Source organism: Ovis aries, chromosome 5, assembly GCF_016772045.2.
Source record: "Ovis aries strain OAR_USU_Benz2616 breed Rambouillet chromosome 5, ARS-UI_Ramb_v3.0, whole genome shotgun sequence".
Lineage (NCBI taxonomy): Eukaryota > Metazoa > Chordata > Mammalia > Artiodactyla > Bovidae > Ovis > Ovis aries.
In genome coordinates, this window is record NC_056058.1 from 50,590,868 (window position 1) to 50,618,250 (window position 27,383).

At 56.9% G+C, this 27,383-nt stretch overlaps 1 protein-coding gene across 4 annotated transcripts; it reads right to left on the minus strand.

Annotated features, from left to right (window-relative positions):
* Positions 1–276: 276 nt before the first annotated feature.
* PCDH1 (protocadherin 1) lies at positions 277–27,134 on the minus strand. 4 transcript variants are annotated; one of them, XM_027970351.3, is made up of 6 exons: positions 26,953–27,134; positions 17,144–18,006; positions 11,955–14,150; positions 6,403–6,622; positions 5,427–5,465; positions 4,181–4,293 (listed from the first exon to the last, which is right to left on the minus strand). In XM_027970351.3, exons 1-5 carry the CDS (start codon positions 26,990–26,992, stop codon positions 5,440–5,442), a joined length of 3,345 nt encoding a protein of 1,114 aa, XP_027826152.1. In that variant the 5' UTR covers positions 26,993–27,134; the 3' UTR covers positions 4,181–4,293; positions 5,427–5,439. The 4 variants fall into 4 exon arrangements, with proteins under 4 accessions (XP_027826151.1, XP_042106536.1, XP_042106535.1 ...); XM_027970350.2 differs by lacking the exon at positions 5,427–5,465 and having other exon boundaries at positions 277–4,293; XM_042250602.2 differs by lacking the exons at positions 5,427–5,465; positions 26,953–27,134 and adding an exon at positions 24,653–24,883 and having other exon boundaries at positions 277–4,293.
* Positions 27,135–27,383: the final 249 nt, after the last annotated feature.

A 27,383-nucleotide genomic window follows, 5' to 3' on the forward strand; every position in this document is an offset into this window, starting at 1 on the left:
CTCCAGCCTAAGGCCAAGCCTACACCGTAACTCCGGTGGGAATGGGTTGCCGGGAGCGGATCGAGCCCAGCGGATGGCTTTGGAGTACGAAGTAGATCTGCCATCAATTTCCGTCCTCTTGTCCCCATCCCTGCGTGGCGCCGATTAATGCCATTATGGATCTCGATCCCTCTTCTCCCGTCCGCATCCCCCGACCCCCTCCCAGGTCGCTACCCCAGATTTAGCCTCCACTTTCCTCGGGACGCCGACCCAGGGGCTGGAAGAAGCCAAGTGGGGTCCGGTTTTCACACTTTTATTGTAAAGCTCGGGAATAATTACACGGGTCTTTCATTGACAGCTCAGCAAACAAACCGGAAACGAACCGAACCCGAGGGGTAGGGGCGGTGCCTGCGCATGCTCGCGGCGGGGGGCGAGGGGCGGTCAGAGAAAGAGAAAGACAAGAGAGACAGAAATCATTACAAATCAACGGGATTGTGCTCGCAGCGCCAGGGACAGGGGTGGAGTGGGGCGGAGCGGGGGCCCTTCCCGGGAGGAGCGAGGCGGTGGGAAGTGGCACGAACCAAGAGAAACACGACCCCAGTGTGGGCACCCGACGCGCCCAAAACCCCCCTCCCTGATCCCCACCCCCCCAACACACGAGAGAGACACGGCCCCCCTCCCCACTCAGATAACCCGAGGAGACACAGTCTCCCCCTCCCCACGGGCAGACACACCGCCCGGAAACCCCATGGGCGAGACACAGTCCCCCCTCCCAGAGAAGTCCCACGTGGAGACGCCCCCTAAGAGGCTTTCTCTTGGCCAACACAAGCCAACCCAACACCAGGAGACAGCCCCCATCCAGGGAAGAAATGGCTCCAGAGGCTGGGCCCTCAGGAGATAGAGGTATCCCAGAGCCCCTAGGAGAAAAGACAACTTAGAGCTGCCCAGTCTCATCCCAAGAGCTGCAGGTCAGAGACACCCCTGGAGGAGAGGTGCGGGGAGGGCCAGAAACATCTCTTCCCAGACATGCTTCAGAGATAGCCCCCTTCCCTGGGAAGAGAGATGGCCCAAGACTGACATGCCTTAAGTACTCCCAGGAACCCTGGGAGGAAAACAGGCTCCCCAGAGAGCCTGGGTAGGGGGGAGACATGCTCCCTTGGTCCCCAGAGGGAAGACATATCCCTCTAGAGACTCCCGGGGGAGAGATAGGGCCTAGGGAGCCCCCAGAGGTGAGGGATGCCCCAGAGACTCTCCCCTGGGGATGTGAGACACGCTTCAGGGACCCTAGGAGAGAAGTATGTCCCCATATACCCTCCCCCTACCAAGAGACATGCTCTGAAGTAGGGGGTGAGGACAGACTAGGTCCCCTCTAGGAAGACACTGACTGGGTCAGGCTGGGTTTGAGCGGGGTCTCCTCTGGCCAGATGTCGCCTATTTGTACATAAAACTGTACGCGACACGAGGCATCGGGGAAGGGCTTCACAGACCTAGGACCAACCGGAGTGGTCCCCAGTGCTGCCACCCACCCCCTGCCCACCTTTGGTTTCACCTCTCCAGTGCCCAGGTGGTGACAGACTCAGTGCCCCGACCCCAACCAGGGGGCTAGGGGCTCTGCCTTCGCCTGTGGGAAGAGCTCCTCTGTGCTTCTCAGCCCTCCTGGCCACCTGGGCCACTCTCTTCCTTCTGGCTTCTCCATTGTGCAAAGTGCTCCTCTGCCCTTTCACTTAGTGCTCAGGGGCCTCCAAGACCAGGGCAGGGTACCCAGGCCACCAGGGGCTTCCAAGGGGAGTCTGCCAACCCCAGGAATGCCTCCTGTCTGGACCACCCTCTCCACCAAGCAAATGGGCCGCATACAGTCTTGCCAGAATCTTGAACTGCAGGACCCAGGACAGCCCTCAAAGCCACTGACCCACCAGCTGGGCAACTCATGGTACTAACTCCACCAGTATTGCACCTGCCCCGTTTGTGCAGGGGGAAGGGGCTATCTCTTTAACCAGCCCCAGCCCACCTCCTGGGCCTCCCCGAGGGAAAGGAGCCTTTGGCCAATCCCTGGACCTGGTTGCTGCCACCCCAGCCCACTCTACCCCCTGCCCTCCATAGAAGGGCTATGGATGCTGGGGCCACCAGCCTAACAATGTTCTCCTTCCCAGCACTGTTACCCCAAGCCAAGTTAGGGGCAAGGAGCAGAGAATAAGGTGATTCTTCAGCCCCCTGGCTTTCAGGGGTGGAGGTGGGGTCTATGGGGATACAGGAGTCAAGACCCCAGCAACACAGCTCCCAAAGGCACCAGACGACCCAGCAGCCTGTACCCACCCCTCCCACCCTTGGGCTGACCCCCCAAGCTTAGACGAAGTCAAGCAAGGGCCATACCCTGAGTCTCCAGCCTCCCAGCCTGGGCCCCTGGGGAGCTGGAGAGGTATGGGCCAAGGCAGTGGGGGTTTCTGGAAGGAAGGGGGACTGAGGCTTTGAGATGGCCACAGTGGGAGACGGAGGCTCTGCAGGATGCCCCTCACACCCTGGCCCCCTGAGGTGAAGAAAAGAATCCCACCTCATCATGGCTGACTGGGCTTCTCTGCCCCCCAATCTCCCCACCCCCATGGGACCCCTGACCCTGGCAAAGGGAAGCCCAACTGGAAGAAGGGGGCCTGGAGCCCAGGGTGCCCTGAGGCGCCCTTCCCACCCCCTGAGATCAAGGCAATGGTGGTTTTACAGGCTGACGGGTCAGTCATGGCAGGGGCTGGGGGTGGGGGGCAGAGAGGGGACAGGGTGCAGGTAACCCCTACTGGGGGCAGCAACCAGCCACCCCCTGAACAAACCTTCCTGCTCCCAACTCACCCGACCAGGCCAGAGGCACAGTCATCCCACCCCTGTCCAGCTGCCCCCCACAGCCTCAGGGCCCCTCTGTGATGCTCATCTGGATGTGGGGGCCAGCCTGAGTGGGGATTCCCCCCACCAGGGCACAGCATAACAGTTCCAAAAAAATAGAGATTTGTTTCTTAAAAAAAATTAAATAAAAGCCCAGCTCTGCTGATAGGCGAATGTTACCCTCACCCCCGCCCACCCTTTGTTTCCCTGGCCTGCACCCCCACCATGGCCCCAGGGGTATTTACAACATGGAACAATAGAGGCCTGGGGTGGGGGGCACTGCGGCAGGGAGGAGGGGGCGTAGGGCAGGCCCCCCCAGAGGGGTCCCCCAAGACAACACAACATCAACAAGAAAAGTTGCAAATCAGGCAGAAATGGGGACATCATTCCAAGGTCCTTATATACAGACACTGCATGACCAGTGGGGAAGGGGGGCCCCCAGATGGGACCAGGCATGGGCATGTGGCAGGCAGGTGGGCCGGCCCAGGAGCAGTACAGGAAGACAAGGCCTCTGCCCCACTCTCACCCCCATCCCCACCCCACCTTTGGTAACAACAGCCCTTTGGGGAGCCCCTGGTGGTTGAAGTTCCTCTGGGAGTTCCCAGGGAAGGGGGCTTCCCAGTTCAGCCCTGCTGCAGGGCTGGAATGGGGCATCCTATCCCCGCCCTGGTCGGCCATCCGGGAAACAATGACTTAAAAGTGTGCTACCTGCCCTTGACTCCACCATCTGCCCAAAGTAAGGGGGTGCTCCCTGGAAGTCGAGGGAAGGGAGCCTAGTCATCGGAGAGGAGCCCTCTTGGGCATCAGCTGGGAGGAGCCCCATAAAGGGGAAGAGGGGGCTCCCTAGGGTCTGGGGGATGAAGTGAAGGGAGAGGACCTGGACCCTGCATGGGGGAAGGGCCAGCGTGGTCATGAGGCCAGTACCCCACCCCACACTCAGGGCCCTGGCCAGGAAGTCCACGCTGGAGGAGTCAGGAGCGGGGACCCTGGAATGGGCCCGCCTGGGAGCTGGCCGGCGACTGGGGAAGGGATGGCCGGCCGGCCGGAAGGGGGCTCACAGGTAGATCTCGCGCTTGGCCGTCTGGGCAGATGCCGGTGTGGCTGCAGGTGGGAAGTCCGAGGTCTGGGTCAGGGGGATTTCCTCCAAGGTGGCCGAGTCCTTGCAGGAATCATGGCTACTGTGGGAGAAGGCACTGTAGGAGGGCAGGAGGCGCACGGGGGCCGTTTTGGTGTTCCGGTCTTCTGGGGGGCTGGGGCTGCCGGCGCCCGCAGGCTCCTGCCCTCCTCGGTCCTGGTAAGGCACGAAGGTGGAGAGTTTGAGGGCGCTGCTCTTGGTCCGGCGGCTGGGAGATGACTGGCCTGGCATCCAGCACGTGTCGGAGTGGCCAAACTCGCTGCACTCGCGGGTACAGGTGCCCGTCATGGCGACATCAGGCAGAGGGCGCAGGTCTGCAGGGAAGCAAGGGGAGGGTCTTCAGGCAGGGCAGCCTCCCAGGGCTCTGCTCCACGGCCTCCCAGCAGCACCTCCACTCTGTCTTGGAACAAGAGTGCACACCCCTTCCTGCCCACCAAGCTCACAGGCACACACACCCTCCCACCATCCACAGCGCGTGCACTCTCACACACACGGCCTGTCCTTAAATAGACACCTCCTTTCTTCCATCCTCACCCATCCTCCAGCTCTCCTCTCACACACCCACTGTATCTGCCCTCAGACAGGTGCACACACAACTCATCCATGCACTCTGTCATCTGCCTCCAGCCAGGCTGACACACGCACCTCTGCCCCCAGACAGGGATGAGGAAACCCCTGTGCTCATTACAGACACAAGCTCTCTCTCCCTTGTCGGCCCCCACCCCACACACACACACCCATAGCCTTCCCCTCAGATAGGCATGGACACACAAATCTACACTGGGCATCTCCATCCTCAGACAGAGGTGGGCACATATCTTCCTTCTGAGCCCCCTCGCGCCTCACCATGCCCCCAGCTGTCCTGAAACCCCACCCCAGCACAGCAAGGCCCTGCTACAAAGCCAGGGGTTCCCACAGAAGCACACACTCACATAGCCACAAGCACGCTCATGCAGCCCCACCACGCCTTACTCTGGCCCCTACAGCAACCACCACCCCTGGCCTTGCCCCGGCTCCCTGCCCAGAACACCCACGGGAACAGGAGTTGGCCGCCTGACATCAGCAGTAGCCAGTGTGGTTGCTGGGCAGCCGGGGTCTCTATGGGAACGGCTGGGCCTGGAGCACTTCCTGTCACAGTTGCCCCCGTCCCGCCCTCTCTTGGGGACAGCACCAGGCGGTGACTCCCCGCCCCCGCAGGGACATGACTGAGCAGCACCACCTGGGGTGGGGGCTCCCCTGGCACCACCCACCCTGGTTTGGCTTCCTGCCAGTGCAAGGTGAGAAGGGGTCAGCTCTGTTGTTAACCCTCAAAGCACTCAGGCTCTTTAGCTCAGGGCAGAATGGGGGACCCAACATGGCATGGAGCAGAGCACGGGCACTGGGTGGGCGGGGCTGGGTGCTGGGCCGAGTCCCACAGACCCCAGACCCCAGAGCAGCTCCCACATACCTGGCAGTCCGCCTCAGGGCCTGCTCCTGCCAGCCGGCTCTGCGCGGGCACAAAAAGGACGAGACGGGCATGAGATCGCGCGTGGACGGGCAGAGTGGGGAGAGAGGACACTCTGAGACCTGGGGCCTGGGAGGTCAGACAAGAACCTTGTGCCCAGGGGATGAGGTGTGGAACCTCTCATCTTTTGGGGGGCTTCGGGACTTCAGCCTGAGGGAGGGGGCGAGACCTGAGGACAGCTCCAAGCTGGAGAATCTGTCTATCCCAAGGGCAAGCTGATTTAGGCTCCCCACCACGGGCCACCACAGATGCCTTCACACACACGCACTGCACCCATACATTCTGACAACACATCCCCTGTCTGTCCCCACACTGCTCCTGCCCAGACTTCACTTCTGCCATCACCCTCCAAGCCTCTCCCAGACAAGACTTTCCACTCCCCCGCCCCACCACCCCTTTTCTCAGCCAAATAATCTCCTGCTCCCTCGGGGACCATAACACCCTTCTCTGGGCTCCTTAGAGCATCCAGGGCCCCTTGAGCATCCTCAAGGCCCTCTGACCCTCATTACATCAAAAGATTGCCTCAAGGCTCCCTCACCACTGCCTGAGCCCTCTGGTCCCCATTCTTGGGGTCCCTGTTCCTAGGAAGCAATACAGAGTAGTGCTACATGCAGTCTTTGCAATCAGAGAAGCCTGGGTTTGAATCTTTCCCAGCTTTGTCACTTCCTGTATACGACTTTGGGTAAGTGACTCAACCTCTCTGAGCCTCAGTTTTCTCCACTGTAAAGTGGGCACAATAAAGTTCTCAGATCAGAGTGGTTATGCAGATTCAACGAATATCTGCCAGGAAGCACTCTGCACAGTGATTACTGCTGACCACAGAAGAGCTCAAGAGATGGAGGCTGTTTTGTAAGGTCTTTTCATCATATTCAGGCTTCTACTCATTGCTGGGGTGCCCGACCATGCCAACGCCCCTCACCATTCTCGGGGTGCTCCATCTCTCCTATGCTGCCATCAGGGGTGGTGCGCTCATAGTGATCCTCAGGCAGAGCCAGGGGACCCAGTCGGGGCCCTGACGACGACTTGCTGGATGGCGTCTCGGACTCCTCCAGGCCACTATCGTAGTAACTATGCTGGGACGGGTCCTGCAGCTCCTGGGCCTGGCTGGTGGCGGAGAAGGTGACGCGGCGGTGAGGTAACTGCGGGGAGAGGAAGCGTCACTGCTCGCCGGCTAGCCTGCCCCACGGGCCCACCACCACACCAGGCTGCAGCCCCAGCCAAGCCTACCCTCAGAGCTTCTAGTCCTCTAGGCCTCAGCAGCAACCAAGAAGAGGCCCAGCCCCCCAGCACAGCACAGCCCCCCAGAAAGCAGACACCTTCATAGAGGACTGCTTTTCATTCTAGGACAGCTCCCAGGACAGCCAGGACCACACACTGGAAGTCCTAACACAGCACAGGCCCCAGTGTTATGATAGCCCCCAGGTCAGCAACGATAAGCCTAATCCAGTACAACCACTTGTTAGAGCACAGCTTCCCAGTGTTGGCACAGCCTCTCTTTCATTCCAGACAGCCAACACCAAAATAGCACAATACCAGCCAACTCCCTTAATTCCAGCATAGCCTCTAACCACCAGCAAGCCTCCAGTTTCTAGAACAGCTCCCTGAAAGCAGGACACACTCCTCATTCCAAAACAGCTCACCAATACCAGAACAGTTCCCTAATTTCCAAATAGCAGCCTCCAGACTCCAGCTCCTCACCTGTCTCATTGCTCCGTAACTTCCTATTGCCTCCATCCAGTTGGGTTGCTAACCGCTTTCTGAGCTTCTGTTCTTCACCCCTGGTGTGCAATGCCCCCTGGTCTGTAATGCCGTAGACGGGACTCCCTGCTGAGTCCTCTGCCACTCAACCCCTGTCCCCACTTGTTCCCCTTCAGAGAGGCCAGGGAGTGGAAAAAGGTGGGAAGGAAGAAGGAAAAGGAGCCTGATAACAAACCAGGGCACCTTGAGGGTGGGGTGGCAGAACAATGGACCAGCCCTCCACATCAGGAAACAGTATTAACTGGAGAGGGCAGGGCCCAGGAGGACCCGGGCATAGGAGGGGGGCGCCCGGCATCCATCAGGGATTCAGAAGGCTGGCTTCAGATGAAGACTCCTTCTAGGAAACAGGAAGGAGCGTCTGGGAGGGGCTGCTGGCTTGGTGGAGTCAGGATTTAGACTGGGAGCTGGGGTCGGGGGAGTGCAACAGTGACAGGCTGCTCCCAGCCAACAGCTCCGTCTGCCTGCCATGGGTTAATGATCATCCCAGGAACCTGGCAACCTCAGCCTGGCACTTGGCACAACCAACCAATCACCCAAATACCCACCTGGGACTGCCACTGGTTCTCCTGCCAACCAGAAATTAGGAGTTGTGGAGGGAAAAGATCAAGGGCCCCTGGAGCCCAGGGGTGGGAGCAGCCCATGCCCAGGCCCCTGCTGATGAGTCTCCAGGTTCCCTCTAATCCTCTGACTTTGTGCTGCTTTCTTCTTAAAAGTCTCAACAGGAGGTCATCGAGATGGAGGGTGGCGCAGGTTTGCATACCCACCCTCCTGATACCCTACACAATTTGTGTCCCATTCAAGGCAGCTGGAGGGGGGGGTGTCAGCACAGGGAGCTGCCTTCCCACCTTGCCTCCCACTCCATCTTCAGGCACAGGCAACCCTTCTCGAGATCCATGTTGGGATCCAAAACACTGAAAGGTCTGGGTGATAACAGACAAGATCTTCCAAACTGACCTGACAATAGGTTCCAGGTGCTCTGGGAGGCACAGAGTAGCCTGGCTATCAAGTGTTTTTTTCTTCAGTTTTCTTTTTAGACATTAGCCAGCAGCCCTCTGTCCCTGCAGAACCTGTCCCTGGTAATCCAAGGCTGCAATCCTGCCTCCTGGAATACACATTACTTGGTCTTTTTCTATGATGCTTTTCTTTAAAATGGAGGGTTGGGTCACACTCAATACTAAATATTCCCTATAGTTCTATGACTATCAAATCTTAAAAAGTCTAGGGGCTTCCCGGCAGTCCATTGGTTAAGATCCCACACTTCCACTGCAGGAGGCACAGGTTCAGTCCCCGGTTGAGGAACTAAGATTTCACATGCCATGCAGTGTCGCCAATAAATAAATCTTAAAAGCCTGTGTCCAAAATCTGTCTGAAACACGCCCTAGTCCAGAAGTTCTAGACACTTGCTAGATATTTCTAGTTGGTGTCCCCATGGATCCTTCAGATTCAACATGCCTGAAACCAAATTCTTTTTCTCCAGTCAGCTTATGCATGGGCAATGATCTTACCATTATCCCCCCTATCCAGACTCAGAAGGATGGTATCTACCTGGAAATCTTGGTAGCTCTCTCCTCACTTCCCACCCCTACCCCATATCCAATTATTCCTTGAGTCTTGTGGGTCTTTTCTCCAGAACATCAGCCTGATTCATCCATCCATCATTCCCTTTGCCACCATCCTTGCCTGGACCTTAGGGGTTCAGTCTTGTACCTTCACCTCTACCAATTTAAATCCACCATACACTCCAGTGAACTTTCTAAAACTCAGTTCATCCAAAATTTTAAGTGCTTTCAGGGGCTCCCATTTCCTCTTAAGGAACTTTTGACAAGGCCTCTATGTCCTCTATAGCCTACAGTCTTCCAATCTCCTGTCTTAGCTCCCCACTCCATCCTCCATTCCGTTCAGAATCCCCTCTCTGCCCTCTTCCTGCCTCCAGCTTGGTGACACTCACTCCTGCCTCAGGGACTGGCTCAGCCTCCCGTCCATCTCCTGCTCCTCACTTCATGAAGAGCTGGTTCAAGGTGCTCCCTCTCAGGAGCCCACTCCCATGTCTTCTCATACTATATGCCTCAAAGAAAGGGAGGGGACACCATGGTCAAGTAAATGTGGAAAACCCAGAGTTATACAAAGCTTAACACTTTCTCCCTTCTTGCAGAACTTTGTAGAGCCTTTATTAGGTTAATCTGAACTTAGTCAGAAAGTGCATAATGGAAAATAGACTCTGGCAACCAGATCTCCTGATGATTTGAATTTGACTCCATCGCTACCTAGTTTTCATTTCTGTAAAATGACCTACTCACAAAGAGTTATGAGCGTTGAATGAGCTAATTCACATAAAATGCTTAGCATGGTACGTTGCACCTGGTAAGGACTCAAAAAAAAAAAAAAAAGAAAGAAAGCCAGTAGTGGCAGAAGTGGCAGAACAAGTTGGGAAAAGCTTTTCTACGTGGCATTCTCACTGGTGAGAACCAACACCAAGATTCTCAACTGCCTCATCTTTTCACTTGTATGTCTTGTAGAAATATGACCATTTTTTCCTTAGGGTCTAGCACAGTGCTGAGCACACAGTAGGGATTCAGCCTTTGTGTTTTGATGATAACAGCGGTGTCGTGACTTGGTTATGTTCGAGTGTGCAGTGTGGCTCCATCCCTGGGTTGGTCTGGAGCCAAGTAAAGGATAATCCCTCAGACTCCGGGAAAGAAAAAGAGATGAAAGAGCTACAGGAACAGAAGAAGGAGGGAGAGGCAGCGGCAGCAAGGAGAGGAGCAAGAGAGAAAGGATGGTTGGTCAGGAGCTGCCGGAGGCCACCCGAGAGATGCTTATTCATCCAGGAGAAATGAGATGAAACCAGATTTCACTTCCCCATGCCCCACTCCTCCAAAACCCCCAGGATTTTCACTTTGGGGGTGCCCCAGGGCGTTGGGGAGTTTGTGGACGGAATCAGAATAGAGAGCTGGCGCCTTGGACCTCCTGGGAGTGTCTCAAGCCTCTTCAGTCACCATGGACACAGGTTGCCTCTGGCCTCAGAGACTCCCGCAGGACCTGAGTCCCCTCACTCTGACTTTAGCCTCCTCCTTGGGCACAGCCAGCGACAGGGCAGACCCAGGAGAGCAAGAAGTGAGAGACGGAGAGAGAGAGAGTGAATGAGAGCTAGCAGCTAAGGGTGGCCAGAGCAAGGAGCTGAAGGAAGGGAAAGGAGAGGGCAATATAGGGTGCCTCAGCCTGGGTCAGCAGTGGGGACACAGAGAGGAGGTCGGCCCGCAGCACTGGAGGATTCCCTCCCCTCTCCCTGGGCCCGCTCTCCCGGCAGCCCAGACTGGTGACCCTGGTGGGAAGACAGGGCAAAACAGGCTAATTGCTGGGTGTTGAGTGGTACTGGGATGAAGAGGCTGGGAAAGGGACCTGGGAAGATCTTGCCTCTAGGGAAGTTGCCTAGTATAATTAAGAGGTTCTGTGCCTTCCCCTGAGGCAGCCAGACTGCACTCCACCTACCCCTACCAGCTACTCGGCTCTGAGCTCTATTGGGACTGCTCGTCTGCACAGAGGGGAACGGTCAAGTCTTAGTCAGTGGAGAAAGGTCAGGACTTGGGTGCCTCTGCACCCACTTTCTTGATGAAGGGCATCATTCCCAGGGAGGCCTCACAAACATGAGGGGAGGGGGACTTCCCTAGTAGTACAGTGGGCAAGACTCTGTGCTCTCAATGCAAGGGGCCCTGGATTCGACTCCTGCTCAGGGAACTAGATCCCACATGCTACAACTAAGACCTGGCCCAGCCTAAACAAACAAATATTGTTTTTTTTTAAAAAAAAAAAAAAAAAAAAAACATGAGGAGAGGGATACGCTGCTGGACAGCTCTATTTGAAGGGTGCTTCACCCAGACATGGACTCGGTCATGGTCATGGGTTGGGGGGTGGGGAAGGTGATCAATTAAGATACAGTTGGCAGAGAGGTGCAGGCCTGAGACATGGGGAGGGACAAAGAGCAGGGATGGGGACCTTGAGGCAGGACCTCCAGACAAAGATTTGTTTCCAGTCTCTCTCACTTCTCCTCTCACTTCCAGGAAAATAAGAAACCAAAACTCCAAAAATAGAGAACTTTATTATCAGGGGGAAGTGTTTGGGATGGGGGAAGAGGAAGGGGGCGCCCAGCCCAGGAGTCTGGGGTGGGGAAGAGGGTGACACAGTACACAGAGAAGGCACAAAGGGGGGGCCCCTCCCTGACAGAGTCCCCACCTGGTTACCCACCAGGGCCCCAGGTCTCCCTGTTTCCCTTTTAGAGAAGCACCCATGGCTGGCCTCAGACAGAGACCCAGGTCTGAAGGAGACTTATTCTCCATTCCCTCCAAGCTTCTGCCTCCAAACCCTTCTGGCTCCCCTGCCCATCCGCCCCCACCTGCAGGACCTGGCATCTGGTCCTGTCCCAGGATGTAACAAATCACAGGCCTCTCCCAGTGGGGAGGGGTGATGGGTGGGGGGACACAGAATGCACCCTCCATTTTCACTGGGCCCAGCCCTCCAAGCCTGGGTGAGGCAGCAGGGTCATTGCCAGTCCCAGCATTCCCTGACCTTTGGTTCCACCTCCCACCACTGCCTTGGGCTGGTGAGCAGAGCAGGTCTGAGACACCAGCTCCGTCACTCCCACACCTCGGTCCAGATGGCCCCACGGTAGGGGTGGGATGGGGGCTGGGGTGTGCTGAGCCTCAAGGGCTGGCCTACCTGCTTGCTGGGGTATTTGGGGGGGTTGGTGCGGTAGCTGTAGTCGGAGTACTGCTCAGAGCCCGTGGACGTCGTGTCCCCGGTGCCCACGAATGTGTTTGCAGGTGGCAGTTCCTGCACCACCTGGTGCTTCTTGGAGGCAGAGGGCGACTGGGGCTGCAACTGGATGGAAGGCAGTGGGGAATTAGAACGATAGTGGCGACCCAGGTCAGGGCTGCCTGGTGGGTAGTTGAGGGGCAGGTGGATGCGCGGACTGTCCCCGGGGGCGTCGCTCATCAGGTTGAACTTGAGAGACTTCTGCAGGCCAGTCTCATCCTCATCCTCCACTGGTTTCACGGGCTTGGGAGACTTGCTCTTCTTGCCCTTGCTTTTGTTGCCCTTGGAAACTTTGCTGCTGGGCTTGGGGGCATACAGGTCCTTGGTCTCCTTCTTGCCAGCCTGGTAGCCACTCTTGGCCTCCCGTTGCCGGCAGTAGCGCACGAGCACAGCCAGGGCGATGAGCAAGGCCACGGCCACGACACCAGCCACCACGCCAAAGAGGATGTTGCCACGCTGCTTGGAGCGCTCGTATTCTGGGTCCCCGGCGATGTCGATGTCCAGTGGCGTGTCCAAGCTGTGGCCCAGTAGGGTCTCCAGCAGCGTGCGGTTGGCTAGAGTCTCATTGACATATAGGTGGACCAAGGCTGTGCCATAGCGTGGGGGCTTGCCGCGGTCACTGACCTTCACAACTAAGCGGTGCAGCCCATGGTGGCGGCGCTCAATCTCCTTCTCCAGGGTGATGGCACCAGAATGTGACCCAATCTGGAAAAGTCCATAAGGGTTGCCACCAGCGATGCTGTAGGTCAGCTCAGCATTGACACCAGAGTCAATGTCCTCAGCTGTCACCTGGCTGACCGTCTCACCCAGACGGGTCTGGGGGGTCAGCAGCCGGTGGGAGGTGTTGGAAGGGGCAGTGATAAAAGGTGCGTTGTCATTCTCATCCAGCACGTTGATGGTGACACCAACGTAAGCTGAGCGAGGTGGGACACCACCGTCCACAGCTTTCAGTTGGAAGGTATAGGTGCTTTGCTGCTCCCGATCGAAGCTCAGGCTGGAGAGTATGGTGCCCGTGCCATTCTGGATAACAAAGTCACCATTGTCCTGCTCCACCGTGAGCTGCACCCGTGCGTTCTCCCCCTTGTCCCCATCAATGACAGTCACCATGCCCACCGGACTCAGTGCTGGCATGTTCTCCATCACCGAGAAGTTGTAGCCACTCAGCATAAACTTGGGGTCATTGTCATTGCAGTCCAGCACGTTGACGAGGACAGTGGCTGTGCCCTGGAGACTAGGGCTGCCCCGGTCGGCTGCCACCACCTTCAACTCATAGCTTTCCCTCTGTTCCCTATCCAGGGATGTCTTCACCCGGATCTCTCCAGTTTCAGGTGAGATGGTGAAGAGGCCCTTGGCAGCTGGCTCAGGCTCGAGAGAGTAAACCAGCTCAGCATTGGAGCCCGAGTCGGCGTCACTGGCAGTGACCTCGGCAACCACTTCACCCGGCTTGTTGTTTTCTGGGAAAGCGACCTCAGTGACGCTCTGGGTGAAGACAGGCGCATTGTCATTGACGTCCACCACCTGCACCTTGAGGGAATTGGTGCTGGAGAGTGGCGGGTTGCCCGAGTCCACGGCCACAATCTCGATGGTGTAGTCTTTGACCTTCTCGTAGTCGAGCGGGGTGGTGGTTTGCAGGAAGTACTTCTTCTTGCTGTCGCTTCCCGTCTCGCTGGCCTGGCGGAGTTGGAAGGGCACATCGCCTGCGACCACACAGGTGACAGCCGCATTCTCTCCCTCGTCTCTGTCAGATACCTGCACCAGGGCCACAGCTGTCTCTTCCGCCACATCCTCTGAGATGTTGGCCATCCCGTCCTGGTGCGTCACCAGCCCTATGCCACGGATCTCGATGGTGGGTGCATTGTCGTTCATGTCCTTCACAGTCACCACCACCTGGGCTCGGGCACTCTTGGGGTTGGTGCCACGGTCCTTTGCAAGCACCGAGAAACGCAGGGTGCTCAGGTCCTCACGGTCCACGGGGCCCTGCACAGTGATAAGTCCGGTGTTCCTGTCCAGTCGCAGAAGGCGTCTCACGACTTCAGGCGCCTGGTGGAAAGTGTAGTCGATCTCTGCGTTGGCACCTTGGTCTGAGTCGTTGGCCTTCACCTACAGGGCAGGGGGAGAAATGAGGGAAACAGGGCTGGGTTAGCTTGGAAATAACAAATTAAGGGACACCAGGGCTGTCTTTCCAGAGAGCACAGCAGACATGACTAATCTAATAAGGCAGCCTTTCCAAAAGCAGCACGTGTGAGCCCTGCCCTTTCCCAGTTCCTGACACTGTAGCTGATATTACTGATCTATTTCCCTGAAGAGCACAGATAACAGCCCACAAATCCTCGATGGTGCTGCAGGCTTACTACTAGAGATGGGATAGGGCAGAACTGAACTCTACTTATCATTTCTATACTAGTCCACCCAAATGTGGGGATTAGGATCCAGCTAGCAACGAGGGTAGCCCTTCCACCCAGTTTAACTGACCTTCAACCCTTCTGAAGAGCTGGGAATGTGTGAGTAGTAGAGATGGTGTGTATGTACGGCATATGTGTATAATAGGCATGCATGAACATACACGTGTTGTGACTATGTGAGAAGGTATATATGTTTGTGTACGTGTGTGTTTGTACATGAATGGAGACCCACATGCCCGCCTGGAGGCCACAGGTGAGGGGACTGCTTTTTTTGAAAACAGCCAGATAGGGATGTGGGTCAGAGGGAGCCCGCCAAGCCAGGCCACTACCCTTGTCAAACCGGAGAAACCTGTTTCAAGTCTCTTCCCCTCCCAGGTCTGGTGCTGGCTAGGCACCAACTTGAGGAATCCGACCGAGCCCGCCGGCCAAGAAGGAGGGACTGGTGCAGGCCACAGAGCCTGCTGGTAGCAGGCTGGGCTCCCAGCATCAAACAACGAACTGCCTGTCCCTCTGCAGTGGGCACGCCCTCCCGCGCTGAGGCCGACGCACACCCGGCCCAGGTCTACACAAACACGGGTGGTGACGGAGCAACAGGAGCCAGGTGGGAATAGCCATGAGGGAGCACTGGTCAGGTAGAAACATGCGATCTAGAGTTAGGTCACAGCCCAGCAGAATGTGCTGGCAGTATGCGTGGGGAGATGAGACCTGATGGGTGCAACTAGGCAGAGTCTCTGGGGAGCAGAGCAACAGAGCCTTATGTTCAAATCCCAGCTCCACTACTTCCTAATAACGTGACCTTGGGCCAGTGGTTTAACATCCTCAAGCCTCGGTTTACAAATGTGTAAAAGGGGGATAATAATAGAACCTATTTCACAAGGTTGTGATGAGGGTTAAATGGGATGATGTCGGTAAAAATGTCTAACACTGCCTGGCACGTGCCAAGTGCCCCCTAAATAGCATGTATCTCTCTTTTTGTTCATCCATTCAGCCATCCATCCGTTCACCTCTGAAAATCAGTGCTGACACTCTAAGGGCCACTGCTAGTGTCTTTCCTTCCCATCAGGATTTTCTTCGGACAGTAAACACACGTGGGTCAGGATTCCCAGCTGCTTGACCTCTGCTCACTCCTTAACAGTTTCTCTTCGACCCTCCATCCCCTCAGTCTGTCACCGACTTTTCGTTATGATTCCCACTGTCTGCCTCCCTGTCTCTAGCTTGGTCACACACCTCCTTATCCCCCTTTCTTGCCAGCTTACCTCTCTCTCTGGCTCTTGACTTCTGTCTCTCCCCCCCATCTTGCTCAGTTCTTCAGCCTCTTTCCCACTGCTGGTTCTCTCCTATCCTCTCTTTTCTGCTCTATCTACCTGTAGCCTCGTCTCTGCCCCGTTGTCCTGCTTCATCCCACTTCTTGACTCTTACACCCACGGGCTTTGAAGTCAAACTGTTGGACCTCTGAAGTCAAACTGTTGGACGTCGCCGAGGTGGGATCTGAACACGTCAGATGGGTGATATGAGGAAAGTTTCCTAATCTCTGTGGGCTCAGTTCCCTATCTGTAAAATGGGATAATGCGTACTTTGTACTGTGGGGATTAAATGATATAATACACAGAATGTATTCAGAACAGTGCCCAGCACTTAGTCTATTATTAGTCACCATCCCCGACTGTCTGTCTCCCTTCTCTCTCTCAGTCTTTCTTCTACAGGTTCCAGTCCACCAGCCACTAAATACAGGTCCAAACTCCCCCTGTGCCCTGCTTCAGTTTGGGGATGTAGAAGGGATGGTTTCCTAGAACAGCTAACGGTGTGCAGGGCAGTCTGAGCCCTCCTCAGCTCCCTCACATCAAAGACAGACAACTTCAGCCCATGGGGAAGGAGAAAGGCTCTGGGGCTGGCAGGAGGCCAGGGCTGAGATGACAGCGCGAGATACACCCACCTGTCTACAGGGACGCTTTCTTTGCTCCCTCCCAGGCCCTGGCCCCACCAAGCTGCCCAGCCCCTGGGGAAGTTCCCACGGAAAGGGGTGCTGAGAACTGAAACAGAGGCCACCAACCCCCCAACTGTGCCCAGCACCCCATACCCATGGGTGCCCGGTGCCTAGGGGAGGAGACGAATGTATAGACATCTGAGCACAGTTTTCTAGAATTCTGAGGACTCACCTGGCTAAAATGATTTCATCTGACTGTCAGGGATGGGCAAAGGAAGGCTCTGGCTTTCAGCCTCGGGAAACTCATCTGGCTAACGGGCCCCTAGTTGGAAAGACATTCTCATCTCTGGAGAGAATCTACTTGGACAAAAGGCGATTCATTTGTTCAGCTCGCTTGGCTAGGGAGGAGAACGTCATTGGACTTGGGAGGGGGTCTCACTTTGCAGAGGTTTCTCCAACTCGACTCTGTCTCAGGGATGGGGGATCGCTGTTCTTATGCTATGTCACTGTCATGTAAATAGCTTGACAGAGGAAAGTCACTCCCCTGCTGGGGTGTGGTAGGAAAGTCTCACCAAGCAGGGGCTGGGAAGAGAGATCTCACTGCAGTATTTTGACCGTTTTGCCCTTAAGTGAAGGGAATTCTCACGAGGTTGGGGTGGGCTCCCATTTCTAAATGGAAGTCAGCCACAGGGTAGAGCAGGGAAGATGGAGGGTAGAGTGGACCCAGGGTAGAGTGGGTCACCCTGACAGACAGAGGGGCCTCTCACCTGGATGACTGAGTGGCCTATGGGGCTGTTCTCAGACAGCTCAGCCTCATAGGACGGCCGCTCGAACTTGGGGGCATTGTCATTGGTGTCGAGCACGGTGACCCGAAGCAGGGCACTGCTGGCACGTGGGGGGTTGCCACCATCCTGCACCTTGATGGTGAGGTCGTAAGAGTCCAGGCGTTCCCGGTCCAGGTTGCCCATCACGATGAGCTGTGGCTGCTTCCCCTCCTGGTCCTCTGCCACCTGCAGCCCAAATAGCTCCTGGGCCTCGGGCCCCACCTGCAGCTCATATGACGCCACTCCGTTGGGGCCAGCATCTCGGTCCGAAGCCACTGGGATGGAGAAGAGTGAGCCGATGTTGGTGTTCTCGGGGATGGGCAGTGTAATGACTGGTGAGGCGAAGTTGGGCGTGTTGTCATTGATGTCCTGAACCTCTATCTGGCCCTCCAGCAGCCGGGGGCTGCCATTCTGCACGAGGTCCGTGATAGACACCTCAAACTCCAGGATGCAGGGCTCACCAGGGAGCTGGTTCTGGCATTCACGGAGCCCCTCACGGTCGATAGAGGTCTCGGTGGTAAAGATGTCGCCCGTCTTGCCATCCACCCGCAGGTACGGGGCGCCCACCTCTAGTTTGTACAGATGGCCCACGTCGGGAAAACCGTAGTCGGCAGCGAGGCTCCCGATGAGGGTATTGGGCGGCTGTTCCTCAGCCACCTTGTATACCACCCGAGTGGCATGGCCCGGGGACGGAGCCAGCAGCAGCAGCAGTGCTAGCAGCAGGGTAGGCAGCAGCAGACGTCGCTCCCCAGGCCCTGGGCTGTGCCTCAAGGGCCCCATTGGGGCAGGCTCCAGAATCAGGAGGGCTGTAAAGGGGAGAGACAGAACACAGTCGTCAGCTGGAAGGAGAGCCCAGGCTCTCAGGGCTGCCCAGAGCCACCCCCAAGTCCCTCCTCCCACCCACACACTGATCTCCAGGAGAGAGAATACCGATTCCAGGACCCAGAACCCAGAGTCTCACCCACAGCCCAGTGTAGCAGCGATGTCTGCTCCAGCTGGAGGAGCCGGTAGGCGCCGGAACAGGTCTAGAGCAGTTCCCGCCCCTGGAACGCCCGGACCCACCTGACACTCCCTCCCTCCCTGCTCTCTGCTCTGTGCTCTGCCCAACACCTCCTTCTCACCAGCATCCTGCCTTAGTCACCCATGCTAATTACCCTGATACTGAGATAGGGAGAGACAGCAAGTGCAAGGGTGAGACCTGGAGCCCCCCACCCCCTGCTGTGAACACAGTAGGAGAGACGCAGGAACCCTCACGTTCCCCAGACCCCAATCATCACCACCACCGCCCACGCTGAGGGCCGCTCAAGTTGGCTGCAGGCAGAAGGGATGACGTCACGTTCCTATCCCTTCTGAGATGCCAAGTCAGTGTGCGCATGTGAGGTAGGACATCTCAAATCCCCTTCTTCTGACACTAATCACCCTGCTAACCAGGGTGCCCACCCCTGCAAAGGGCCAGCTTGAACAGGGCCCCAACCAAGGCTTGCAAACAAGGTTGAGTAATAGAGGTTCTCCCTCCCCGACCTCCCTGCAAACACACATGCCCCTGAGCATGGACACCTGTGTGTACACACACAGCTCCTCCGCCCTCGCTCTCCACGGCGGGGTGGGGAGGAGAGACATGGGCAAGTACGTGGAAGATACCAGACATCAATACTGGGGTCAGGGCAGTGGTCAGAGCTGACTAGCCCTGGAACTGGCATTGGGAGCTGCCCTGGCCTGTCCTTAGAGACTAGGAGTCCAGCAGGTCTAACTGGGATAGGGCTGCCGATGACACGAGCAGCCTTGCCCAGACCACTTCCCACACATCTGTTCAGTCTCCCAGTGTGCCTCTCACCTGGCCCCTCCCGGCCTTAACCGGTCCAGCCCCCATCTCACACCTGGCTCTCCCTGCCCACCCTCAGATCCTTCCAGTGAGAGGCCCGTATGCCCAGCCAACCACAAGCTGCACCGCAGTCACAACAGCAGCTTGCTGCTCCGGCTGGTCTCCCCTCAGCTTTGAGCTGTGTGTCAGCAGACCCCAGCTCAGTACCAGCCTTGACTGCCTCCTCTTCTCCAGCACCACTCTGCCACAACCAGCCCCGCTTTGCAAATCCAAAGTCTTTGGCCCGACATCTTCAACAGAGGCTCAGGCTGGATCTCCTGTCCCCAGCTCCTTGCCTGCCCCTGGAATAGGTGCCCCGCACCTGGAAATCCTACCCAGGCCCTGTCACAGGCCACACCCACCCCACTGAAGGCAGCCGCTGGTTGCTCAGGAAGCCTTCCCAGCCTCTTCAGCCCACAGTGACCTCTCCTTCCTCCAACTCACAGCCACTTATTGTGCATACCAATCCCTTGGCAATGAATCACCGTGCAGTCGGGGACACCGCCCGCCGTGTTATTCAGTCCCCATATTGTGCACCTATTCTCCACCTCCCCAAGCATTCTGAAGGAAGGGACAGGGCTCCCTGCACTCATCCCCTTCCCAGAGCTGGGCTCACTACAGTGCTCATTCATGCTTTCAGGGAACATTTATTGGGTACTTAAAATGTTCCAGGCTCTATCCTGGGCAGTGGAACACAGCAGTGAACAAGACAGATGCAGTCTGTCGTTGTGGAGCTGACCGTTCTAACTCATGACTGTTTGTCACTTTTGTTGGGTTGCACCCATTTGGCAGGTGTAGGGCAGCAGGATGGAGAGAGCAGGGACTGTGACATCAGGGAGTCTGAGGCAGACCCCAGCTGCCCACTTCCTGACCATGTGAGCCGCAGCAGTTGATTTACAGCCTCGGTTTCCTTGTCAGTAAAATGGGAATAATACTACCTCTTTTCTAGGGAGTTTGGGATCATGTGGGCTGAATGCCTAGCACATGGGCACTCAACAAACGCTCCCTTAAAGCACTTACAGTTGTAGTTAGGTAGCCGATTGGGGAAAAATTTGTGAATTGTTTGTCTTTCTGTGAGCAGAAACTAAGAGAGCCTCTGCTTTGTTTACTCGTATATCCATCCTGAGGGCCTCACCCTGGACCCTGCACACAGTTGCTGCTGCTGCTGTTGTTTAGTCGCTAAGTCATGTCCAACTCTTTCGCATCCCCATGGACTGTAGCCCGCCAGGCTCCTCTGTCCATGGTATTTGCCAAGCAAGAATACTGGAGTGGGTTGCCATTTCCTTTTTCAGGGGATCTTCCCGACCCAGGAGTTGAACCGGGGTCTCCTGCGTTGGAGGAGGAGCCACCTCCTCCTCCAGCTGAGCCACCAGGGAAGCCCCTGCACAGCACAGTGGGTGCTCAGTCACAGCTCATGAATGACTCTGATCATTTTAGCTAACCTATCCCGGAACTTGGTGTGTGTTCACTGCTCATCCTCACCCAGCTTCTCTACTCCACCGAGGACTCCCCGGGCTCTGATCTAACCCTTTCTCATGTAGGTTGCTGCTGCTGCTGCTGCTGCTGCTAAGTCGCTTCAGTCGTGTCCGACTCTGTGCCACCCCATAGACAGCAGCCCACTAGGCTCCTCTGTCCCTGGGATTCTCCAGGCAAGAACACTGGAGTGGGTTGCCATTTCCTTCTCCAATGTACGAAAGTGAAAAGTGAAAGTGAAATCGCTCAGTTGTGGCCGACTCTTAGCGACCCCATGAACTGGAGCCTACCAGGCTCCTCCATCCATGGGATTTTCCAGGCAAGAGTACTGGAGTGGGATGCCATTGCCTTCTCCTTCTTGTGTAGGTTAGATCTCAGCAAATGGTCATTGAATGCAGATTCCTTACACAAGCACAGCCCCTCCCTGGTCATTTCTCCCAGTAATAGGCTCAGCACATGTGAGGCTGTTATCAGATGAGTAGTGTGTGTTTGTTCCCAGCTGCAATCTTAATCTCTTTAAAGGAGAGAGGAATTTATCTGATGCTCTATTTGGATCCATCCTTCAGCCATTTCCCCTCTCTCCATGGACCTGGCACTGGGCTCATCTTACCATCAAGCCCCAACCCAAACACACCTATCTCCAAAGAACCTCACTCTCTTCTGGGCACCTTATTCTGCCCTCCCTTGCACAGCACACACACAATATGGGATCACTGTGAGCACCAACTCCGTGCATAAGTGTTGGCTGGGTGGGGCTTAAACCTGACAAAGAGGAGAAATAAAGCAGTGACGGCCTGCCTCCACTCACTGTCTCCAGATCAACAATTTGTAACCTTTTGGGGTCACATCCCCCTTAGTGAATTTTATGAAACTACATGGCAGATTTTCCCAAGAAGAACGAATGTTCACAAATTTTGGCTACAACGTCAGAGGTCCGTGGTCTGGCAGCGTAAGGGTGACTTTGATTTGTAGCTGCTCTAAGAGCTACAGATTAAGCACAAATCTCGGGGGCTTCCTTCCCCATCTCAGGTCACAACCAGGGGCTCTGACCCCTCAGGCCTCCCAGGCAGCACAAACATAGCATGTGTGTGACGCATTCTCCCCACCTCCCACCTGCCTCCTAATACTCACACACATTCTCTCAGTCACGCTGTCACCCTTGCTCAGTCGCTCAGTTGTGTCCGACTCTTTGCAACCCCTTGGACTATAGCCCACCAGGCTCCTCTGTCCATGTAATTTTTCAAGCAAGAATACTGGAGCCGGTTGACACTTCCTTCTCCGGGGAATCTTCCCCACCCAGGGATCAAACCCACGTCTCTTGCATCTCCTGCACTGGCAGGCAGATTCTGTACCACTGAGCCACCAGGGAAGCCCCCCTGTCACCCTTAGGAGTCAGGAAAGGATTGTGGCATCTAACTTCTGATTGGGAGGAACACTAAAAAGAATATCCAAGGCAAAGACAGTTGGGGGCAGGGGGAGTTTCCAGGGGTTGGGAGAGGCTTGCCCGGAGTAGGATCAAGAGCTGAAGAAGGCTAGGCTCTTTAAGTACCTGAAAGTGAAAGTGAAGTTGCTCAGTCGTGTCCGACTCTTTGCGACCCCATGGACACCAGGCTCCTCCGTCCATGGGATTTTCTAGGCAAGCGTACTGGAGTGGGTTGCCATTTCCTTCTCCAGAGAATCTTCCTGACCCAGGGATCGAACCCAGGTCTCCCACATTGTAGACAGACACTTTAACATCCCTTTAAAATGAGTACTATCTGGCCCCACCCGTAGGAATTCTGATTCTGGAAGAGGGGCCTGGAGAAACCCCCCAGGCAGCAAGGTGGAGGCAGCAAGGGTCCGGAACCTTCTGGGAACAACCTTGAGGTACTCTAGGTCTTTGGAATTAAGAATGAAGTATAATTTCTATCATCATCATCTTTACCACCATCATCTCTAATACTCCCAGAGAGTCTACTACATTTACATCCATTTCCCATTTAATCCTCTCAATCCTCTGAAATGGGTCTTGTTTATTATTACATGGCTTCCCATAGTACAGATGATAAAACTGAGGCTCAGAAAGAATAACTGCCTTAGGTCATAGAAACAGTAAGCTGAAAAGTTAAAGTGAAGTTGCTCAGTTGTGTCTGACTCTTTGCGACCCCACGGACTGTAGCCCACCAGGCTCCTCTGTCCATGGAATTTTCCAGGCAAGAGTACTGGAGTGGGTTGCCATTTCCTTCTCCAGGGGATCTTGCCTACCCAGGGACTGAACCTGGGTCATCAGCATTGCAGGCAGACAGACACTCTACCAACTGAGCCACCAGGGAAGCCCCTAGTAAGCTGAAGAGTTGGGATTTGAGAACTAAAAATGCCTTCCCACATGAGTTGAGAAAAGGCTGGATTGGGGAAGAGAAATCAACAGAAATCACTGGTTGCTATGTACCCCCGAACACACACACACACAATCCCTGGGTTGCCAAACCTGCAGGGCAAGGAGTGAAAGAGAAAGAGAGGGTCTAGAGTTCAAGGGCGGAATGGACGCCAGGCCTCCCTGGATGCAGGGAGAGAGAACAGAACAGCCAGGAGTGGCAGTGAGGCAGCCCTTCCTACTCCTGCTCCCACCATCCCTGAACTTTGTCCTGGTGGTTGGTTAGAGGGAGTCATTAGCCCCAGACTGCAGCCTCTGAAGCCACTGGTGCCTTATCTGCCCTTGCCTAGGCACTGGCTGCCTTCCCGGCAGGGGTGTTCCCACCTCCACCTGGAGACACTGGGCACCCAGGACCCTGAGCAGTCAGAGCCTCAGGAGGGTCAGTGACTCATTCTTCTCAGGCTCCACGAGCACAGTGAGGTGGGAGGGCAGAGTCCAGGGAAGGCCAAGGAAAATGCCATCTGTGTCAACATTTGGGCAGGAAGAAGGACGGCAGCGAGGGTCACCTGGAGCCTTCATTGCCAGCTCACCTTGGGGACCAGGGGCCATTTCCTCCTGAAAGCTGTGGCCAGAGAGGAAACACACAGGGACAGATGTCACAGCCCCAGAGTCCAGGTCAGCTGTGACCCCCACCCCTGCACTGTAACAAACAGCCACCACCACTGCGGGCACAAAACACTGAGGGACAAAGCAAACATCTGGGAGAGGAGGGCAAGCAAGCTGGCTGTATGGGGTGGGGCTGTTCAGAGGCTTCCCACAGTGAATAAGTGCACAGCCCTCAGCTCCTCTCCCTTCTCTTTCACAACCCTCTATTAGCCTCTGTGGGGTTTCCAGGCACCTGCATTCTTGAGTCAGATTGTCAGAGTTCAAACCCTTGTTCCACCACTTGCTAGCTGTGTGACCTTGGCCAAGTGACTTTACTTCTCTGAAGATATTTCTATATTGTGGAATGGAAATAATCCTGCCTCTTGAAATTATTTGGGAGGATTAAATGGGAGCTGATACATTGAGGTCTATTGTAAAGGAGCGATATCTTTCTGTCTAAATGGAGCATTTCATTTCCAGCATCAGACACACAGTAGGTGCTCACTGGTTTCATTAATAAGTGAACAAATCCCTTGCCAGCTGGGAAGACCTATGAAGGCAAGGATAGTTGTGTATCTTACTACAGTATTGCATCCTCATCACCCACCATGGGCCTTGGCAGAGAGTAGGAGCTCAATACATGGTTGAAAGAATCTCTGCAGCACCAACTATCCTCTCTCATGGTAGGGGCAGCCCTCACCCCATATGAGGATCTCCTCCTTCCCCATCTCCTCTCCCCAGCTCCTCCCTCCATCCTGCGAGACCCTCTCCTGACCCTTCCACCCACACTCCGCAGCAGTTAGCTCAATCTCTACCTAGCCCAGGTCCCCTGACGAAGTAGCCACAGCAGCAGACCCTCTGCCAGCAAGACGCTCCTTTCCAGCTGAAATCCCTTTTGGGGGTGGGACTGGGTGGGAGGGAAGGGGGGAAACTAAATGCAGTCAGAACTGAAACCAGACCTGCTCCCCTGCCATCCTGCTCGGCAGTCTCTGGAGGCCCTTCTCATCCCTCTCTCTTCGATCCACTCCATGCCCTGGTCTAGTTATAATTACAGATCTCAATCCTCCGAGACCCCCACATCTAGAAAGTAACACTTGCCCCACCCCTAACCCCCACACACCTAGACCTCTGGCTGTCACAAACACCTTCTGGGCGCTCTCTTTCCAGGCAGCTACCGAGGGTTGGCTCAAAGCAGGTAATGGAAGGCCCTCGGCGTCTTCCGGCACGACATCCTGGACTCAGCCGGACAGGCCTGAGCCGGCAGACCCCAACCTACACGGCTGCGGTCAGCTGGCGCTCGCGGCACACACCCTGCGCTCGGGGCATCTCCTCCCAGAGGACACTGGAGAGTGTCGGGGGTGGGACAGCGGCAGTCCCTCCAGCATCCTCGGGCTCGCCCGGCCCCACCCCACCCCCACCCTCACCCCCGCGGCGCCGGGCCTCCCGGAGCTCGAGGCGAGGTGCGAGTGCGGCGCCGGGAGAATGCGCCTCACCAACGGGCCCCAGGCGCCCCCTGCCCCAGGGGCCGCCGCGGGGAATCCCTCCTCCTCCGTACTCCCGGTGTCAGCCTAGGGACCCCCACAAGCCGGCGTCGCCGAGAGCCGCCCCGCGGGCGCCGGGAGGGGCAGGGAAGGAGCCGGCGCCGGAATCACAAAGCGGCGAGCCCGGCCCGGAGGAGAAATTCTCGTAAAACCGAGCCTCTCGCGGACTGCAGAAAAGGGGGCTTCACCCTACTCTCAATCATGAAAGACCTCAGAGCCGCCCCGAATATTTCCTGCTAGAAGGAATGGTCGCCGGCCACTGCTGAGAAACAGAGGCCAGAAGTCTGGGCTCCCGAGGGTAGGTGGGGGGAAGGAGTGCGAGTCCTTGTCGCCTGCCAAGTCTGCTCCTGCGCGTGCCGCGCGTGCCCTCCTGGTCCCAGGGCCTCGCCCGCGCACACGACTCTGGCCTGCAGCCGGGACCTGGCGCAGGGGACGCCTAGGTGTGAGAGAGACACAGGTGTGTGGGACCCAGGTCTGCTGGGGATCCAGGTGGTTCGGAGAAACCAACTGAATGGTCCGAAGAGGGTCGCAAACACTGCCCAAGGTTGGCACCCTCTGCAAAAGGGCCTAGTGTCCCGGAGCTTCGGGGAGGCGGGGTGGCGCGGCCTGCCAGGTCCAGCTTGTTCCGGGAATACCCAGCCGGCCGGCCCGGTAGTGGGGGTGGGGGAGGCGCCGGCGGGGAAGCAGGTCCCGCCAGCCCGCCCCTAGGGTTCCCGCCGGGCGGATATTTACACTGCCTGTATCGCGATGAGGGGAAGGGGCGCTAGGTGCTCTCCAGGCGGCCCGGCGGCTTCCCAGGACGGAATCTGGCCTCTGAGGGAGAGGGACAGAGCGCGTGTGTTTGTGTGTATACTCCCCAAGGTGTAATGTGATATTGTTGGTGGAAGGTGTGTGTGGAATCCAGTGTTAAGATGTGGGAAGCAATAAACTCTGTGTGTTTGACCGTGAAGCGCTGTTGTGGGTGCCACTTGCTGTTAGGGTGTATGCCTTCAAGGCGTGTGCGGAAATACTGGGTTCTGTGTTTATGGGTGCAATCGAGGGGTGCAAGCAAGACGCGTTGGGTACCTATGTTCTGGCCAAGGAGTGTAACATAATTTATGTTAGGGTGTGTTCCTTAAAGGAATATGTGTGTGTGACTGGGTTTTGAGTGTTCATCTGGCGAACTGTGGCCGTGACACTCCTGTTTTAGGGCACGAGATTGCGTTTGTGTGTCCAACTCGCCGAATGTCACACCCGGTTGTGTTCTATTGCTTTGTAGGACCACAGGTTGTGTGTCCGTGCTGCTGAGTGTGCAGGCGCTGAAGCGGATTCTCAGCTAGCGACGGTGCCCCAGCGGGCGCTGGTGTGCGGGAGGTATGCCTGTGTGCACATATGTATGTATGTGTGTACATATGTCCGTGGTCTGGCCCTCCGGGTGCCCGCGGGGAGCTGGACGCGCCTGAGTGATCCGAGCTGGTCGCCCAACAAGTGTGTGTGTGTGCTTGTGGATGAGGGTCCTTGCTTGCTACGTCCTCGGGGAAAGCCCCCCCCCCAACTGGGGGCTGCGCACTTGCCCCAAACCATCTCCCATCTCTCGCGCTCCCGGAGCCCCCTTATCCTCGCAGCTCCAAGCGCACCGGGGTGCAGGGCGCCTAGGCTGGGGTCCAGTCCAGCACTCCCTCTCCTCGCTCGGCTTCTTGCGGCGGACCTTGGAGGCCAGGGTGCCCCGGCCGCAACCCCCACTCCTAGCTCCCAAACGCCCCCACTTCAACCCCGGCACGCGGAGCACCGACTGGGCCGCCGTGGCCTCGCTCGGCCGGGTGCCCCTCCCTCGGCTCCCGCCGGCCATGGCCGCTCACGGGCGGGAGCCACCGCCGCCTCCACCGCCACCGATCCTTACCCGACTCTGGGCAGCGCCGGCCGCGGGCCCTGCAGTCCATGAGCCGCCACCGGCCCCGGCCCGGGCTGCGACTCGGCACGGCTCGGGCTGGCGCTGCGGTTCAGGCTTGGCTCCGGCTGGCTTTGCGCGCAGCAGCCCCGGCGGCTTCGCGTCCGCGCCGCGCTCCCGCTCCCGGAGTGTGTGAGGCGGCGGCGGCGGCGGTGGCGGCGGCGGAGCCAGCAGCGAGCGGAGCGCACAGCCGGGCCCGCCCCCTCCCTCCCCCTCCCTCCTGGCCCGCCCGCCCGCCTCCCGCCCGCCTCCCTGTCCCCCTCCCCCAGCTCCGTGGCCGGGAGGTGGAGCTCGGGACCGCTCTGGTTCGGCTGGGAGGGGACCCCAGCACCGCTCCGCAAAGCCGGGACCCCTTTTGCTATCTCCTCGCTACCCGAGAGCCG

Excerpts from the sequence above, each read along its gene's own strand:
- PCDH1 (XM_027970350.2), bottom strand. The coding sequence starts at position 26,992 with ATGGACTGCAGGGCCCGCGGCCGGCGCTGCCCAGAGTCGG. Across the intron at positions 14,151-17,143 it reads TAGGCCACTCAGTCATCCAG|GTGAAGGCCAACGACTCAGA; the intron begins GTGAGAGGCCCC and ends CCTGCCCTGTAG. Across the intron at positions 4,294-6,402 it reads GATGGAGCACCCCGAGAATG|ACCTGCGCCCTCTGCCTGAT; the intron begins GTGAGGGGCGTT and ends GCTTCCCTGCAG.